This window comes from Scyliorhinus canicula, chromosome 15 (assembly GCF_902713615.1).
Source record: "Scyliorhinus canicula chromosome 15, sScyCan1.1, whole genome shotgun sequence".
Lineage (NCBI taxonomy): Eukaryota > Metazoa > Chordata > Chondrichthyes > Carcharhiniformes > Scyliorhinidae > Scyliorhinus > Scyliorhinus canicula.
In genome coordinates this window covers 118,323,500-118,341,803 of record NC_052160.1, presented here as the reverse complement: position 1 = coordinate 118,341,803, position 18,304 = coordinate 118,323,500, and the positions used below count along the sequence as shown (strand labels likewise).

Here is an 18,304-nt window from a genome sequence, read left to right as displayed (position 1 = left end):
GGTGCTAATTCTTAAATGACACCGCACCCACTTCCCCTAACTCTCACCTTCATCATGCGCACAGTAGGAGGGGGGATGGGACTGATTGAATTACATCATTGGGAGAGATGGCGGCAGAGCAGAAATGTCACTGGACTAGTATTCCAGAGGTCCAGCATGCTCTGGGAAAATGGGGTGAAATCCTGTAATGGCAGCAGCTGGTGAGATTTGGATTCAATGAATAGATCTACAATATAAACCTCAATAACCCTGACCGTCAACTATCATTCATTTTTGTGAAGATCCATCTGGCTCACTACAGTCTTTCAGGGAAGGAAATCTGGCAACAAGACCCTTAACAAGCAAGCCATTCAGTTCAAGGGCAATTAGGGATGGGCAACAACTGTTGGCCTGGGCAGTGATGCCCAAATGCCAAGAAAGAATAAGGAGAGAAACTTATCAGGTATACCATCAGCTCTGCTTCAATTTCCCCTAACAGTAAGATACCAGTACGTGTAGCTTGCCAGAAATTATTCTGCCTGAAATTAAGGGCTATAGGATGGCAATTGGTTCATTGCTATTGGAAAGCTGCAAATAATACTGTAATGTTTCAAAGTAGTCAAATCTGGCACCTTTAGTCTGAACCCCTGTCCCACCATATTTCCCACAATGCAACAGCCTGTCAAGAATTTTGAGGTCAAAATGTTGTGTGTTACTTAAAAGAAATGTACTATTAATGCCATCACTCGACTCAACTCGACACGGGATAATCCACTTCAGAAAACACAGCCTCCACATGCACTTTATCAACCTACTTGTGGCAGATAATATATTGTGTTAAGTGAATTGATTTGGTATCAAAGATCCGTTCAGGTTTAATGCATTTTTACACATTAAGGATTGACCCTTTCACTCCCCTCACAGCCTAGTGCCCAGGGTGCCCTAGTGTCCAGGGTAGTGATGAGCTTTACAAGACCAGGAAACTTGAGTTAAGAATATACAAGCCACCTTTGCTCCTACTGTTGAATATTAATTCACTGACTGTTGAAGTTGGCCGCCTCACTGACATTCATTTTGTATACTGACAGACTTCATCATGTCTGAAGGAGAAAGGTTCGACAGCAGAAAGGTGGAGAATGAAGGAACAATACCTAGTGATCTAGTGCATGGATTGCAAAATAGTAAAATTCAAATAGATGCAATGCTTTGCCAATTCTACACATTTCCTCCATTTGCCAACGTTAACAAAAATGAGCCAGCTTGCGTGTAAATCGAGGTTAACTGCTTATCACATATGTTAGCTTCAGGATTAATTTTAACAAAATTGAAATCCTCAGTCAGTCATCTCATCAAATGGATGCATTGGGTTCGCAGAAAAGTCTAAGCATGAAAGCGGGGTTGATACGGACAGGATAATCAACTGAGCAGTAGGTACATATGTTGAACATAAAACATAAGAACCAGGGGCAGGAGGAGGCCATTGAGCCTTATTCACCATTCAGTAAGATCACAGCTGATCTGATGTGGCTTTAGCTCCACTCTTCTGCCTGCACCCCTGACCTTCGATGCCTTTGTAGATCGAAAATAATCTACTTAACTCAGCTGGAAAATATTCAATGAACCAGCCTCCTCGCTGGGGAAGAGAATTTCGAAGACCAACAACACTCTGAGAGAAATAGTTATTCCTTATCTCAGTTTTAAATGGGAGACCCTGGGCTGGATTTTCCATCGGCGGGATCCTCTGTTTCACTGTCAGCGCACTCACAGCTGCGGATTTCCTGACAACGTGGGGGTGTCCACAATGGGAAACCCCATTGGCCGCTGCCGGGACGGAGAATCCCGCTGCAGGTGAAGGTGTGCCGCACTAGAAAACAGGTGCGCTCCCTTTATTTTTAAATTGTGCCCCTAAGTGATAGTCCTCTCCACAAGGGGACATATCCTCCCATCTAGGCTGTCAAGCCCCCTCAGAATCTTATATGTTTAAATAAGATTACTATCGTTCTTCTAAAGCCTAATGGATATCGGCCCAACCTGCTCAAATCATCATCATCCGACAACCTCTTCATCCCAAGAATCAACCTAGTGATTCTCTGATTTGTACGAGCATATTCCTCTTTAAGTATGGACACCAAATCTGCACAGTGCATTAGATGTGGTCTTACAAATGCTCTGTACAGTTGCAGCAAGACTTTTATATAAACTTTTATATGCATTTATTTTCCATCCCCCTTGCGATCAAGGTCTACATCCCATTTAATTTCCTAATTATTGGCTGAACCTGCATGCTAATGTTTTGTGATTCATGTGCAAGAACACTCTACTGCAGAATTTAAATAAATAATAATATTCTGCTTTTAGATTGTTCCTACCAGAGTAGACAACCTCACATTTTCCAACATTATACTCCATCTGCCAATGTTTTGCCTGCTCATAAATGTACCTTTGAAAACTCTGTAGCCTCCTCACAACTTGCTTTCCTACCATCTTTATCAGGAGCACATTTGGCTACAATACAGTCAGCCCCTTCATTAAACTCATTAATATAAGATGGTAAATATAGATGGTAAATTGTTGAAGACCCAACACGTATTTCTGTGACACTTCTCTAATTACAGTCTGCTAAATTAAAGATGACGTTGCATTTTCTGCCAGCTAACCAATCCTCCATCCATGCTAAATTGAGACCCCCCCCCCCCCCCCCCCCCCGGGCAGCACGGTGGCTCAGTGGGTTAGCACTGCAGTCTCACGGCGCTGAGGTCCCAGGTTCGATCACGGCTCTGGGTCGTCCCCCCCCCCCCCAGAGCACCATGAGATTTAGTCTTGTGCAGTAACCCTTTATGTAGTACCTTTTTTAATGTAATGTGGAAATACACCATATCTACTGGTTCCTCTTCATCCACTCTGCTTGTTATATCGCCATCAAAAATTCCAATAATTTGTCAAACTCAATTTCCTTTTCATGAAACATTTGGGGCGCAATTCTCCGCTCTCGGTTCGGAGAATAGCGGGCCGCGCCGATTTTCACGGCAACGCTGGTCCGACACCCTCCCGCTATTCTCCGAACCCCGCACAAACTTCACGTTGGCATTCCCGGCAAAGGCCTCGACAGAAACCCCGACATGACCAGAAGCCCGAATTTTTGGCCCCCCGCTATTCTCCGGCCCGGATGGGCAGAAGTCCCGACGTCATCACGCAATGTTTTCACGCCGGCCAACATACCTGCTTTTCAAGTTCGTCAACCAGTCGTGCTGGCTGACGAAAGCTTCGAGGAGGTGAGCGCACCGCTCAGCGCACAGCTCAGCGCACTGCTGGAGTCTGGCCACAATGGGGAAGGAATCCCCGAGAACGGGAGGGGGGTCCAGAGCGGGGAAGCCCCCTTACCACTGCGGCACAACGGTATGGCACAACATTGATGGCTGTGTCAGTGGGTGTGATCAGTGCCATGTGGAATGACGACAGCCCGCTCTGCGATGAGCTGTGAGCTCAGAATCGTTAGAGAGAGTCTGACCCATGGCAATAGCTGAACCATCCACCTTGGTGGCTGCTGAGTTCATCACGGACACTCCATCACGCGCCCACGTGGGCTAGCTGTGGGAGGGGGGGGGGGGGGGGAGGACTACACACCCGGCACCGAAGTTTCACCGCTCGTCAACCCCAGCGACACTCGGTCACCATCACAATCCCTGTGGCTGTGGAACAATCACACGGTATTACAAGTAAGGTGGAACAGTGTGTTTAATGTTAACAATAATTTACAGATGCCCTAGCCCCTACAACTAAACTGTGCCCTTCACCCGTGCCAACTTACTCAGTGTCTATCTTTGTTGCCTTACGGGCCCTACCACTACGTCTAAGTGATTCCCAAGATGATACAGCAGGAGTGGAGGAGGACTGCTGCGAATCGCCCCCTTCGACTTGTTTCTCCTTCGGCAAGAGTTTCCTGGGGCGACCCGGCCTTGATGGGCCAGGCTGCTCCGCGGGCGTTTCAGATGACGTGGTGCCACCCTGTTCTGCCCGCTGCTCACCCGATGCACCAGGGATGGGACGGGGGGAGGCCGAGCATTCCGGGACGTCCCGTGATGGAGTTAATGGGACGGGCCCCGGGACGTCCCGTGATGGAGTTAATGGGACGGGCCCCGGTACCTCCTCCTCCCTCGGGGAGCCCGGTGGCCCCCGGGCCTCACTGTGGGACAGAGGTGCGAGCGGGGAGGTGCCCCGTCTCGCCACCGACACCTGGCGCTGCCAGTCCTGGAGGCCTGCAACGGTCTCCACCAGGATCCGAAGGTTTGCAGAGACGGAGTCCAGGGAGTTAGACATTCCCGCCAGGGTCTGTGCGATCTCAACCTGTGAGTGCACGACGCCATCCAGCACGTGTGTCAGGCGGTTGATGCTCTCCGCGACTGACTGCTGGGACTGTGCCATCGACTGCTGTGACTGTGCCATGGCATGCTGCGACTGGGCCATGACCTGCTGAGACTCGGCCAAGGCCCGCAGCGCGCCGGCAATGTCGTGTTGGCTCTGGCGCATTGCTGCCTGTGAGAGGGCAACCCTCTCCAGGGCCGAGGATGACGCGTGCACATTAAGCCTAATGCCTTGCAGAACCTGACCCATTGTCTCCACAGCGGATGCCACCCGTGCGGTGTCGGCCTGGGTTGCTGCCATGAGCGGCACCACTCCCTGGTCCTGGATGCGGTTCGACTCCTCTAACTGCGTCTGCAGATGCTGGAAGACAGCCCTCATCCCGTCATTGTATCCCGGGGTTTCTTGATGCATCGGCTGTGCGGGTGGGTTGAGTAACTCTAGGAACTCGGAAAACGTCTGGGAGCCAGCTGGATGCTAGGCCTGGCCTGCCCTCCGCCAGTCCGGGCCCTCGGCTGCTCCGACCTCCACCTGCTGTACCTGCTCAGCTGTGATGTGCGACCCAGACTGACCCAGGAGCCTCATCACTAAATATCCCAACCGGGGTGAGTGTCTCTAGGATGGTGGATGGTGTGGGAGATAGCTGTGCCGCAAGCTCAAGGTCATCTTCGGTGCACGCCTCCTCTATTTCATCGGCCCACTGAATGGCCGCAGGGCGTTCGCGGACCATTTCTCTCTCTTCCTCTCTCGCCGCCCTCTGGGTGTCCTGCTCCACAGATTCGGTGGGGGACGATGGGACTCCCCGCTGATCGGGCACCCTCTGTCGTGCGGCACTGGGTGCGGTGGGGGCAGATGCCTGTCTCCGCCTGGAGGCAGACGACCCTGGCCGTACGGCATCACGTCCTAGGGAAGAGAATGAAACGGGTTATTTAGAGATGCTTGGCCGGGCACTGGACGGTCCCAGTGGGCAAGAGTGTGAAGGGACAGAGGATGGGGGAGGTGTCCCAGTGGGCAGGGTGTGAAGGGACAGACGATGGGGGAGGTGTCCCAGTGGGCGGGGTGTGAAGGGTCAGAGGATGAGGGAGGTGTCCCAGTGGGTAGGGTGTGAAGGGACAGAGGATGGGGAAGGTGTCCCAGTGAGCAGAGTGTGAAGGGTCAAGGTGTCCCAGTGAGCAGAGTGTGAAGGGTCAGATGATGGGGGAGGTGTCCCAGTGGGCAGGGTGTGAAGGGACAGAGGATGGGGGAGGGGGGGGTGTTTGTCATGCAGGGTTGTCTCACTTGCTGCAGCTCCGCCAACCTTGCATTGTATGACCTCCCGGGTGGCAGATCCCCCAACAAGGTCCAGTGCCCTCTGCTCGAACGTGGTGAGGGGGTGTAGAATGGGTGAACCCCCTCCAGTCTTGTTCTGCTCACGGTTGTTGTGAGCGGTCTTGTCCTGTTGTGGGGGGGCATAGGTAGATCATTACAATATGGCAGGTATCAGCAGGCCGTTCAGATACTGGCACAGGTTGGGGGTCAAGTTGTAATAAGACCATTGCATCTCTCCAGGGGGGCCAGAGCTCTAGGTCTGTGACTACTTAGTGAACCACCCTCAACTCACTCTGCCCCAATCCCCCTCCACCCCCCGTGCCAGGGGGGGTGGTGGGTGATTAAGTAAAGGGGGGAGAGGGATGGTTGTGACCCGGGGGCACCCTCTTGGCACTTACCCTGGCAGCCCTAGTGAGGTCATGCAGCTTTTTGCGGCACTGCTCCCCACAGCGAGGGGTCTGCCCCACAGCACTCACGGCAGCAGCCACCTCTCGCCAGGCCTGGCGCACCACGCTTGCAGGGTGGCGATGCCCTCTTCTCGGGCGGATGATGCCCCTCCTCTGCTCAACTTCATCGAGCAGCGTCTCGACGTCAGCCTCTGTGAACCTCGGGGCTGCCCTCCATGGCTCCGACATCTCTGGCCTCCCGCTGCTGTGCTCGCCCACACCTTTTTACGACGTTGGGCGGCATCACGTGGGCGTGTTCGTGGCGTCGCCGCGTTCCGACGTCATCTGGCACGAAATTGCCGCGGCCCCGTTCCTAGCCCATTTCCCGGGCGTGAATACCTCGGGAACGGGGCCGTGTCGGGCCGTTGGCAAAGTCGGCCGTCGCGATTTTCCGAATCGCGCCCATTGACTCTGCTAATTATGTTATAATATTCTAAATGTCCTGCCTTAATAATGATTTCAAGGATTTTCCCTGTGAAGGACGTTAGGCAAACTGACCATTAGTTTACTGCGTTCTGCCTCCATCATTTCTCAAGTAGAGTTGTTACATTTGTAGTTTTCCCATCTGCTGGGACTTTCCAAAATCTAAGGAAATTTGGAAGATTACAAGGAATTTTGGAAGATTTAAATCAGTGCATGCTCTATCTCCGCAGTCACTTATTTTAAGACCCAAAAGTTTCAGGCCATTAGGTCCAGGGGACTTCAGTCCCATTAGTTTTCCTTATTATTTTTATAGTGACTGTTTTAATGAAATATCTCCTTAAATGCTTGCCAAGTCCATCAGCATGACATCACAGGCTGTGCCACAGAGCATACTGAACCCAAGGGGTCTGCCGGATCAGCCCACATCGCAGCTTGCAGCAGGGGGGAGGGTGGCAGTTCAAAACCAAAAACCTGTAATTTTAAAACCAGCCAACAGGACAGGCATTAAACAAGAACAATGAAACAGACCAGGATTTCGCAAGTTTTTTTCCAACTGTCCTCATATCTTTGTAACTGCTTTAAGTTTGAGAGACCATATTTCTCACCCTCAAACTGAATGTGGAACTCATGTTATGATCACGCTTGCATACATGAAGACTTGTGTTCCCCACCCTTACGATGACAAAAGTGGGCAACGAAAATGTGATCATTTTCTTTCATTGCTTCGCTCTCGTACCTTGGCTCTCTTTCCTGTTACGTATTTCTGGCACTTTGTATTTCCTATTTTCTAATTAGGCCTTCACAATCAGCCCATTTCCAGCTCCCAGCATAATTTTCCTTCCCCACGCTATGACTGGTGAACAAGAAACCACGCCAAATATTCTATGAAACTTGCTCAATGCACTTCATTTCAATGATATTGCATATCAAATAGAATTCAATTCCATTGAATGCAACACAATTACGAGTTTATAAATGAAAAATGATCCAATGTTTGAAAATAACTCAAATCTGAACTGTGCTTTATTCCAGAAATGTCAAACTATACTTCTTTTGTCGAATTAAGTGTATTTCATGAATCCAATTAACTGAACGCGAAACACAGAATTGTACATGCAAGTTAAAACATAAACATTTGAATGATAATTACTGCTTTGATTTTACATTCATTACTTCACCCATACTCCCTCTTATGAGCTCAAGAAAAATATTCATGCAATAGCAGTGGAGGACAAACTTACAAATCAAATCGGAGATTTTGCCGCTCTTCAAAAAAGTAGTCCAGAATGAATTTCCGTACAAAGTCTGGGTTTAATGAATTGTCAATTATTTCTGTTCTTCCAAACTGCAAATAAAGTGGAGAATATATTAGCTACCAGGCCGTTGTGAGACATATTGCAAAAGTAGTACAGAGAAAATGAATATGGAAACTGGATGGTTCAATGGGCACAACACTGCCTGTCAACTCAGATCAGGATTCAAATTCATTTCAGATTGCCTGCTAACTGTGACAGTCCTCATGAAATTGGGGTTTGACAGTTTTGATCCAGTTCTTCATAGCATAGCCCAAAATTCCTTTGAGCATAGAGTACCCAGCAATCTCACACAGGGAAACCATCCCAACATTCCTGTTGGGAAATGACAAAATGTCACATTGGTCATATTTCATGCAGAAATCCTCAAGTTGAATGGCACTGGAAATGAAAAAGTCTGGGTTGTCAGCATGGGCCTTAACAGTAAGTAAAGGAATCTTGATGTTCTCTTCCCAATGTGGCCATTGGGGTAGAAGCGGAGGAACAGCTTCAGTGCAGCGCAATACAGGACCTGAAGGAAATCGTGAATAACACAAAGTTCAGGACTAACTGGGTTTACAAAATATATATTTTTCTGGAAGAATGGCCGTTAAGCCAGGGTGTGATGTTAGGGTGTGTAGTATATGTCACTTCTAAAAGAACTTGTTCTTTTATGGTTTGCAAGTTAATAGTGGATTAAAAGCAAGGTGTTATCTAGTTTGCATTTCATTTTCGGGCTACACCTTTGTGCATGGGACTGGGGGTAGTGTATTGAGATGGACAGAAAACTGGTTGATTGACAGGAAACAAAGAGCAAGAATAATCAGGGCCGGGATTCTCCCCGACCCGGCGGGGGGTCCTGGCGTGTCAGAGTGATGTGAACCACTCCGGCGTCGGGCTGCCCCAAAGGTGCGGAATTCTCCACACCTTTAGGGGCCAAGCCCTCACATTGAGGGGCTAGGCCCGCGCCGGAGTGGTTCCCACTCCGCCGGCTGGCGTGAACGGCCTTTAGCGCCACGCCAGCCGGGGCCGAAAGGACTTCGCTGGCCGGCGTAAGTCCGCGCATGCACCAGAGCGTCAGCGGCTGCTGATGTCATACCGGTGCAGGAGAGGGGGTCTCTTCAGCCTCCGCCATGGTGAAGGCCATGGCGGAGGCGGAAGAAAAAGAGTGCCCCCACGGCACAGGCCCGCCCGCCGATTGGTGGGGCCTCATTGCGGGCCAGGCCACCGTGCGGGCACCCCCTGGGGTCAGATCGCCCCCCCCCCCCACCCCCAGGACCCTGGAGCCCGCCCGCACCGCCAATCCCGCCAGTCAGGTAGGTGTTTTGATTCCAGCCAGCAGGAGAGGCCTGTCAGTGGCAGGACTTCGGTCAATCGCGGGGCGGAGAATCGCCGCGGGGGGCCGCCGACCGGCGGGGGCGGGATTGACACTGGCAATTTATTTTGCATTGAACACAGATTTAAGGCTTTAAATAGCTTTATTTTCAAGTTCAAATCGTGGAAGCAGATGTTCTAAAATTGAAGAATTGTGATCCAGAAGGAAAATATAATGAAAACAATGCAAGTGTTCATGAAATTTATTTTCTCGTTTACCGAGAGCCAAAGAACTATTTTATGTTGCGTTGGATTCACCGAAGTAAGAAGACATGATAAAGTGGAATAAATTTATTTTCAGTCTCAGGATAAGACGAGTGTCACTATGGTGTGTTGTGTGCAATGTGGAATATTAATCATTTTAATCTTTGGGCGGGAATTTCTGATCCTGAGGCTAAGTGTTGACGCCGTCGTAAACGCCGTTGCGTTTTACGACAGCATCAACAGGCCCCCAGGATCAGCGATCCTGTGCCTCACAGGGGGCCAGCACGGCACTGGAGCGACTCATGCAGCTCCAGCTGCTGATACCAGCGTCAAACGGGCGCCGCGGGTCTGCGCATGCGCGCTGCGGCCGGTGTGAATTCACGCATGCACGTTTCGACCGGCGTGCTCCTAGCCTTCTCCGCGCCGGCCCCGACGCAACGTGGCGTAGTGCTACTGGGGACCGGCGTGGAGTAAAAGAGGCTCTTACCAGGAGAAACCGGCCCACCGATCGGTAGGCCCCGATCGCGGGCCAGACCATGGTGGAGGCCACCACCGAGGTCGGACCTCCCCTCCCCCCCACCAGGCTGGCCCCCGCAGGATGAACGGCAAGGACCTGCCGGGTAGGACCACATGTGAACAGCACCGGCTGGACTCGGCTTATCTCGGCGGCCACTCGACCCATCCCACATGGAGAATCGCCGGGAGGCCCGCGGAGAGCAGCCCCCGACCGGCGCCGCGCCGATTCTCCAGTGAAAGGAGAATCGGCATACCGATGTCGTGTGAATTGCGCCCCCCCACCCCCCCGGCAATTCTCCAACCCGCCCTTTATTTTTTAAAAAGGAAAGGAACAGCTAAAACTGCAAAGACACGGAGCTGGCATCTTTGAATTTGTCTATATATATGTTTCTGGAACATATCTCTTCATTCATCTGAGGAAGGAGCAGTGCTCCAAAAGCTAGTGTTTGAAACAAACCTGTTGGACTGGTGTTGTAAGACTTCTTACAGTCCAACGCCGGCATCTCCACTTCATTTGAAAAGATCAGGCTGGCATCAGAGTTCTGGAGTTGCTTAATTTTTTTTGGTGGCAGGCAGGATAGATAAATTTGTCAGTACCCCTGTGACTGTTCCTTGCTGGAACTCCAGATTAAGTATAGTCCAAGGGGTTTGGATGGTTTACCCAGCTGTTAGTTTACAGACTGCTGTTAACAGCCAAGCTGCTCCTAATCAGCTGCAGGGGTATTATGTACTTCTCACTGGCGCTGCCTTCACGTTGTTTAGAACAGAGGCCTATAACATGCACATTTTCATCATTGCTTGTCTGATCTGCTTCGATCTTTTTTAACCCCTCGCTGTCCACCTGTGAAATTATTAGCTTAAACCCAGACACTCTGAGAAAGCTGATTTCCAGGCGGTTAGTGGGCTGGAGTTGGATTTTTTGCCCCTGTATGAATTCTAGTTGCATGTCTCGCACTTCCCTTATGGTGAATTGGAAAACTTGCCGTGCTTCACCTTGTTAATCAGTGGTTAACTCTGCACAGATCTCTCTGCTAATCCCCTTCGGACCTCCACAAGTGTTGGCTACTTGGGGTATGTTCTCCTCTTTTCTTTTGGGAATTGGTATATACCTAACATGTTCCATGCCCCTGGGACCACTACTGTCCTCAAGTGAATGCTCAACTTCTGCTGCACTCCCCAGTTGCTCTTCAACTGAGTGGGGCATCACTCGCACTCATGATCTATTTGGAAACTTGCCTGGTCACCATTTAAATCTGACATGAAAGTGTCGACTAAACACATCACTGGCTCCCTTTCTTCATCCTTTTTGAACCATTGCAGACCATTCATGGACCTCTTTGACTGCTGCTGGCATGACTTCAGCCCTATTAAATTCAATTGGCTGTTTCTTAGCTACCTAGACTCCCACAAATTCTATCCTGACTGGTTTTACTTCTACTGGCGAAGACTCAGCCTATTTTATTTAAGGTCCAGTACCTCTTCCATCGTTACTGCAAATCTCAGGTTCTATTGCTGCCTGTAGGGCATCCCAACCACTCTCGGTTCCCTGTACTCTGTCAGATACACGTTGGCTTTCTCCAGTCATTTGTAGCCTCTCTAGTCTGTCCCACACCTGGCGGGAATACTATTCTTAATAATAATAATAATAATAATCTTAATGTCACAAGTAGGCTTACATTTGCACTGCAATGTAGTTACTGGGAAAAACTCCTAGTCGCCACATTCCGGCGCCTTTTTGGGTACACAGTGGGAGAATTCAGAATATCAAATCCACCTCACAGCACGTTTTTCGGGACTGTGGGAGGAAACCGGAGCACCCGGAGAAAGTCCCACGCAGACACAGGGAGAACGTGCAGACTCCACACAGACAGTGACCCAAGACGGGAATCTAGCCTGGGACCCTGGAGCTGTGAAGCAACAGTGCTACCCACTGTGCTACCGTGCTACCAGGTTGCTCTCCAGCCCGCATCGGCAGCCTCCATCTCCCTTGATCACCCTTTCTTGCTGTCCTCTTTGGGTCCCTCTTCTTCCATTCTGTCTCTCTTTCCCTTTTCTGCCTATCTCTCTTCCCTTTCCTCAAATTCCAGTTCCAATTGGCACTGCTCCAATCTTAATTTTTCTGCCACTAATGTATCTGTTTCAGGATCCTCAATTTCCAGCTCACCAGCCACTCACCTCAAAATTTCTGTTTCTCTGGCTTTCATGCAGAACTCCACCTCTAAGTGCCTTGCTACACCTTTTAATTCTTACAAGGACAGTGTCCAAACTCCTCACTAGTTATCTCACATTGCTCTATTAATGATTTGGAGATGCCGGCGTTGGACTGGGGTAAGTACAGTGAGAAGTCTTACAACACCATGAATGCAGTTGGATGTTGAACAGGTTGCAATTATGAAAAGACTATGGTGTGCTGTTAGACTTCTAGTAAGGTTGCCTTCAGAATCAGGTGATACACTTGTTCCAAAGGAGAGAGGGAGAGAGAGATCAGCGCCACTTGCAATCTCTTTCCAATGGCTGTCACGTGGCCGTTATACTTCACCCATTGTGTATTTCCAAGAGGTTTTGGATGGGTTTGTCTGCACCAGCCATTATTATCTCTTCCTTAGATAGAATTTCAATGGATCTTTGAATTATAGGAAATGTCTCTTCCTTCACACTCCCCTGAGGATATTCGGTTCACTTTTTTTCCCTTCATCTCGAAAGGTAGACTTGCATTTTTCTGTAGCTTGTTCTGGCTCAGTTCAAAAAGCAATATTTTCAGTCAGCTGAAAGTTGACAAATATTTTTTCCAAAATTATAAAGGCATGGCCTGGTGACACCAATCTCAGGAGTGGACCCCTCCAGGTTTGATCATAACACATTTATTACTCAATCCCAATTGCCCGAGAAGATGGTGGTCGTCCTTGTCCTTGAATTGCTGGCATTCACAGCAGTTTGTAACTGCATAGTGGCTAAATTGCTAGACTGCTTCAAAGAGCAATTAAGAGTCATCCATGTTGTGAGACTAGATCGTAAATTAATCTCACCAGATTATTACAATCCAAAATGCGGCTCTCAATTGAAATTTATTATTCGCAAATTACTGAACTGCCTTTGTAATTAGTATTTTGTTTGTTTTGCCAATTAACTCTGTATGTGTTATTTGCATACACAATGTTTACGTGTCGCCAAGGTTCTAATGATAATAAAAAACTGTTGATTCATGTTTCCAATGTAAATTCTACCATAGTCTGAGCCTGCTGATGTAGGGCAGTTCAGCAAGCCAAATCCAAACATTAACTAGATGGTAAACTCCAACCAGTTCCTCAAATTCAGGTGATGGGATTATAGATTGATCTGGTTCTTTTGATGAATATTCTTGGCAGTTATCAATTCCAGCACTCTTACAATGGAAAGGGGATAAATCTGTTTGGATATTGCCACTTCTACCAGTGCTAATAAGGACACAGGGGGTCCACACCGAGTAAAATAAAGAACTTTGATTTATTTACAATAACGGTATGTTCACAGTTCAATTCCCGTACCAGCCTCCCCGAACAGGCGCTAGAATGTGGTGACTAGGGGCTTTTCACAGTAACTTCATTTGAAGCCTACTTGTGACAAGAAGAGATTTTCATTTCATTTCATTTTTCATTACACTTCCCGGTAGATTCCTACCAGATCTCCCTCTGGTCGGTGCCTTACTGGCCAACCTATTATACAATGCTAAATGGAGTTCCCCCACCCCTCAGCAGGAGAACCACGGGGAAGAGAATCATTCTCATTCCGTTAAGTCCATTGCGGGATATTACAGCTACTATTACAAGAACAAAATTCAGAAGACTATGCTTTGGGAATACCTTTAATTTAGGACAAAATGAAAGGCGCCATGTGACCTGTGCTGAAGTCTGTGTAGGCCATGCAGTGTTCCTCATTGATATTATTGAGGATAGTGTAGCAGCCTCTGGCACTGCCTGCCCTGGGGAAATTGACTTAAGTATTGTGCAGTGTGGTATGCAAATTCCTACCTCCAAGTGTTTACAATGCACTGTTCAAACCACCGCTGTGTTCAGCCCTAGTTTCAATGTTCCAAAATGATATGCAAACCTCCATAAGATTCATGAAGGGATCAAGATTTGAAGAAAGATCAAAGCAGCTCAAACATTATAATCTAAAAAAAAGTAGGTTAAAAGGAGGATGGGAGATTCTCACCGAGGCGTATTAAATTTGAAATGACAAACAGAGGTGTACAGACCATATAGGAAATTGAGAGATATCCTAAATGCCCCAAATGAATGGTTCCATGCTGCAGTGTTACAAGTGCTCCCTTTTTTCCCCACTCAGAAACTTCCACAATCTGGCAAATTTTTGGGAGACACACTCTGTCTCTGAATATAAATACAGTGAATTACAAACACCATTTCAAATTAAGTTCAGAAAGTAGGCCTCAAAAACTTTCTAACAGATCAAGAAAATTAAAACAAAGGGCAGAAATTTCTGGCGCTTTCCTCCGACGGGATCTTCTGGTGTCGCCGAAGATGACACCCCCCCCCCACCCCTCACCCCGCACCAGGGGGGAAATTCTCCGATATGGCGGGCATGTGTTTGCGCCGGCGTGAATGCCGTTGCGCTGGAGCGGTTCACACCACTCCAGCCTCCTTACGCGGTGCCAAAGGGTGCCACGCCAACCCGCACATGTGCAGTTGGGCCAGCTCAATCCTGCGCATGTGCAGTTGGGCTGTGCCATCCTGCGCATGAGCGGGGAACTTCTTACATGCGCCAGCACCGGCCCAACATGGGGTCGATGTTCAGGGACCGGCTGCAGGCGTAAAGTAGGCCCAGGGAGGGAGAGGCCGACCTGCCGATCGGTGGGCCCCGGTCACGGGCCAAACCCCTTCAGAGCGCCCCCCCCCCCCCCCCCCCCGGTGAAGGACGCCCCCTCCCCCCCCCCACAGGCCGCCCCCCCCCACCCCTAGTGTTCCCGCAGAGTTCCCGCCGGCTGCGACCAGGGTGAACGGTGCCAGCGGGAATCTATCCTGTCGGAGCAGCCGCTCGGCTCATCCGGGCCGGAGAATCGGCGACCTCGCCGATTCCAGCGGCCCACGGCCAGCGCCGCACCAAATGCGCCGGCGCAAATGGCACCAATTCTCTGCACCTCAGAGAATCATGCGCCGGCGTCGGGGCGTCGTGGCGCGGTTGCTCCGATTCTCCGGTGCAGAGTTCGAAGAATCGCCTCCACCAGGTTCCCAATTGGCGGGACAACGAACCATGCAAAACTCTATAGAGATCGTCGGGACCAGGAGATTCCACTGGTGGTCAATGAGGAGAAGCCTCCACCACCAGAAATCACGGCCAACATGTTTGAACATTATTATTCAAAAGTTAATAAATGTTGAAATAATTGACCAGGCAGGGTAGAAAAGAGAAAGATAACCGGAATACTCAAATCAGAATTTGATGTTTTGCTAGGATATTGGAGAGACAAGTTTAAATACCAAACAACCATCAGGTCTTTGACTTTTCTTACGACTATGCAGACAGCTGAATTTTGCAACTTCCAGAGATGAAGATTCCTAGTGGTTGATCATTCCTCACAATCCCAAGCTTTGAAATAATGTTTAATGTTTTGGGCTCTACCACAATGTATTTTTTTATGTACCTTATGTCTTTCATAGATATTGGGAAGCTTAATGTTGACTACCTGTAGAAATCAATCCTTTAACAATGTTAAGTGTTCATTTGCAATGTATGTTTATTCCCAACAAGTTACATCCAATGGCTTTTAGTCAATTGATTTTGAGCAGAGTGCAACGTCAACAGCTAAAATGATTACTGTCTTTATGACAGGCACTGGAACAAGCTGGAATCAGGTGCATTTATAATTACACAAGATTAAGTGCTAAGTCCCATCAATTATACAGTTACTAATTATATGTCATCAGTTACCTCTGGTGTTTGAATTAATAGCTGGACTTGAAACTGTTCAAATCTCACCAATTAGTGTCACTGAAGTTCTAAGTATATCGCATGGACTTTAAATATGATTGGATGTAAAATGTTAATGATCTGTATTTTGGGAAAGAATCATATTTATTAATTCAGTCATATGTTACAAATTTTAATAAAGAATCAGTTTAGAACATTGTGTGGGTTGGTGTCAGTGATTTGGATCAAACTCCTGTTACCCGATTAGGTGTGGGACATATAAACATTTCCCTTTCTGGAATGAGTAACACTACACTGCAGTTTACTACTATTTCATTCAGTGATGGGAAACAGGGGAGAATTTGATTATTCTGAAACACAGAGAAGATGGGACCCCAAAGTCTGGGATTCCTAACATACTGCGGAGATGTAACTGCATGTTTAATGCCTGGAAGTCAACCCAGTTGATGGACCAGGTGCGGCATTCTCCCCTACCCGGCGTGACGGAGGGTGCCGGAGTAGGGGAGTGGCGCCAACCACTCAGGGGTCGCGCCTCCCCAAAGGTGGGGAATTCTCCCCACCTTTGGGGGCCAGCCCCGCGCAGGAGCGGTTTGCACCAGAAGACTGGCGCGAACACCCGGCGCCCCCACCAGCAGGGCTAGCCGAAAGGCTTTCGCCGGTCAGCGCATGCGCCGGCAGTGACGTCAGCGGCCAGCTGCCGCTGACGTCACTGCCGGCGCATGCGCGATGTGGTGTTCCCTTCCGCCTCCGCCATGGCGGAGGCCGTGGCGGCCGCGGAAGAAACTAGTGCACCCAGGGCATTGGCCCAGCCCCTGATCGGGGTGCCCCGATCGCAGGCTGGGCCACCGTGGGGGCACCCCCAGGGGTCCGATCGCCCCCCCGCCCCCCCAGGACCCCGGGGGCCTGCTCACGCCGCTGAGCCCGCCGTTCCAGAGGTGGTTTAAACCTCGGCGGCGGGAGAGGGTTCCCAGTGGCGGGGCTTCGGCCCATCCGGGCCGGAGAATCGCCGCAGGGGCCACTTTGATCGGCGGGGCGAGATTCCTGCCCCCGCCACTTCCTGGGTGGCGGAGAATCTCTGCCACGGCGGGGGCGGGATTTTAGGCGCCCCCAGGCGATTCTCCAACCCTGCTGGGGGTCGGAGAATTTCGCCTCTGATTTCCAGTCGAGGGGGAATACGCTGGGGGAGGCTTATTACAATCCTGTACCAGACCGCAATAATTGCTCCGATACTGGACCAAAACCCCAATATTTTGAGGAAAGGATATTAAAACAAACATCATTACAGGATTAAAATAACTTTAACCGCATACAATAACACAGCTTACAATTACTCATTGAACAATGCTTAACAATACAATGAACCAATAAATCCGAACTGCTATATTTTATCTCCATTCAAGCAAAACCCATCTCAGGTCAAAATCCACTTTTAAATGCAGTTCTCAGATCCTGGAATATTTGCTTAATAGAAATCCTTTTAAAAAGACTAACTGGAGAGAGAGAAAGCTGGTCAAGAAACAGCCAGCAGATTATTACCCGGCTCAAGAGTACTGTTTAGCCTGTCAGACTTTGTAAAACTGCTCCTGTCCCGTTCACAGACAAATCTTTAACTAATTGTTTTGAGAGAAACTGCTAGTCTATCCAGACAGATCAGAATTAGAGCACTTGCTGGTCTGTCCACAGGCAAATCTTTAACTGAATTTCGAAATGAATACTCAACACAGGATTGCTTCATTTTCTGGTTCCTCCCACTACCTACATTATCTTCCAAGGCGAAACACAATGGGCGGGATTCTCCAACCCCCGCCGGGCTGGAGAACCGCCGGGGGCGGCGTGAATCCCGCCCCCGCCGGCTGTGATTTCTCCGGCGCCGGGGTTTTGGCGGGGGCGGGAATCGCGCTGCACCGGTCGACGGCTGCTGGCAGCGGCCACCCTGGCGATTCTCCGGTCCGAGATGGGCCGAGCGGCTGTCCGTTTTAGACCGGTCCCACCGACGTAAATTAGACCTGGGGCGTAATTCTCCGCACCCCACGCCGGGGGAGAGAATCGCGGGAGGGGCGGGCAATTCACGACACGCCGCCCTGGCACCCCCCGCGATTCTCTCACCCCCCCCCCCCCCAAAATGGCATGTCGCGTTTTTCGACAGACCGCTCGGAGAATTGGCGCTCGCCGTTTCTCGCGGAGGCGGTCCTGGTAGGCGGGGGGGGGGGGGGGGTGCCATGGTGGCCTGGCCCGCGATCGGGGTCTACCGATGTGGGGGCAGGCTGGTTACGTGGGAGGCCGAATTTCCTTCGCGCCGGGTCCCTGTAGGGCTTCGCCATATTGCCCGGGGGCCGGTGCGGAGAAGGGAACCACCATGGATGCGCCGAAATACGCCGGCCGTTCCGCGCATGCGTGAACATGCACCGGCCCTTCTGCACCGGCTGGAGCTGCGGTGACAAGTCCGCCGGCAACCTAACCCCCTAGAAAGGTGAGAAT

General features: G+C 49.9%; 1 protein-coding gene across 3 annotated transcripts in view; it reads right to left on the bottom strand.

Moving 5' to 3' along the window:
• The window catches only part of LOC119978716 (copine-8-like), a 789,805-nt gene that overhangs the window by 599,496 nt on the left and 172,005 nt on the right, over positions 1–18,304 (bottom strand). For all 3 annotated transcript variants that reach the window (XM_038820547.1, XM_038820548.1, XM_038820549.1), the window contains exon 4: positions 7,757–7,860. In XM_038820547.1, the coding sequence (XP_038676475.1) occupies positions 7,757–7,860 (104 nt within the window). The remainder of the gene's footprint in view (positions 1–7,756; positions 7,861–18,304) is intronic.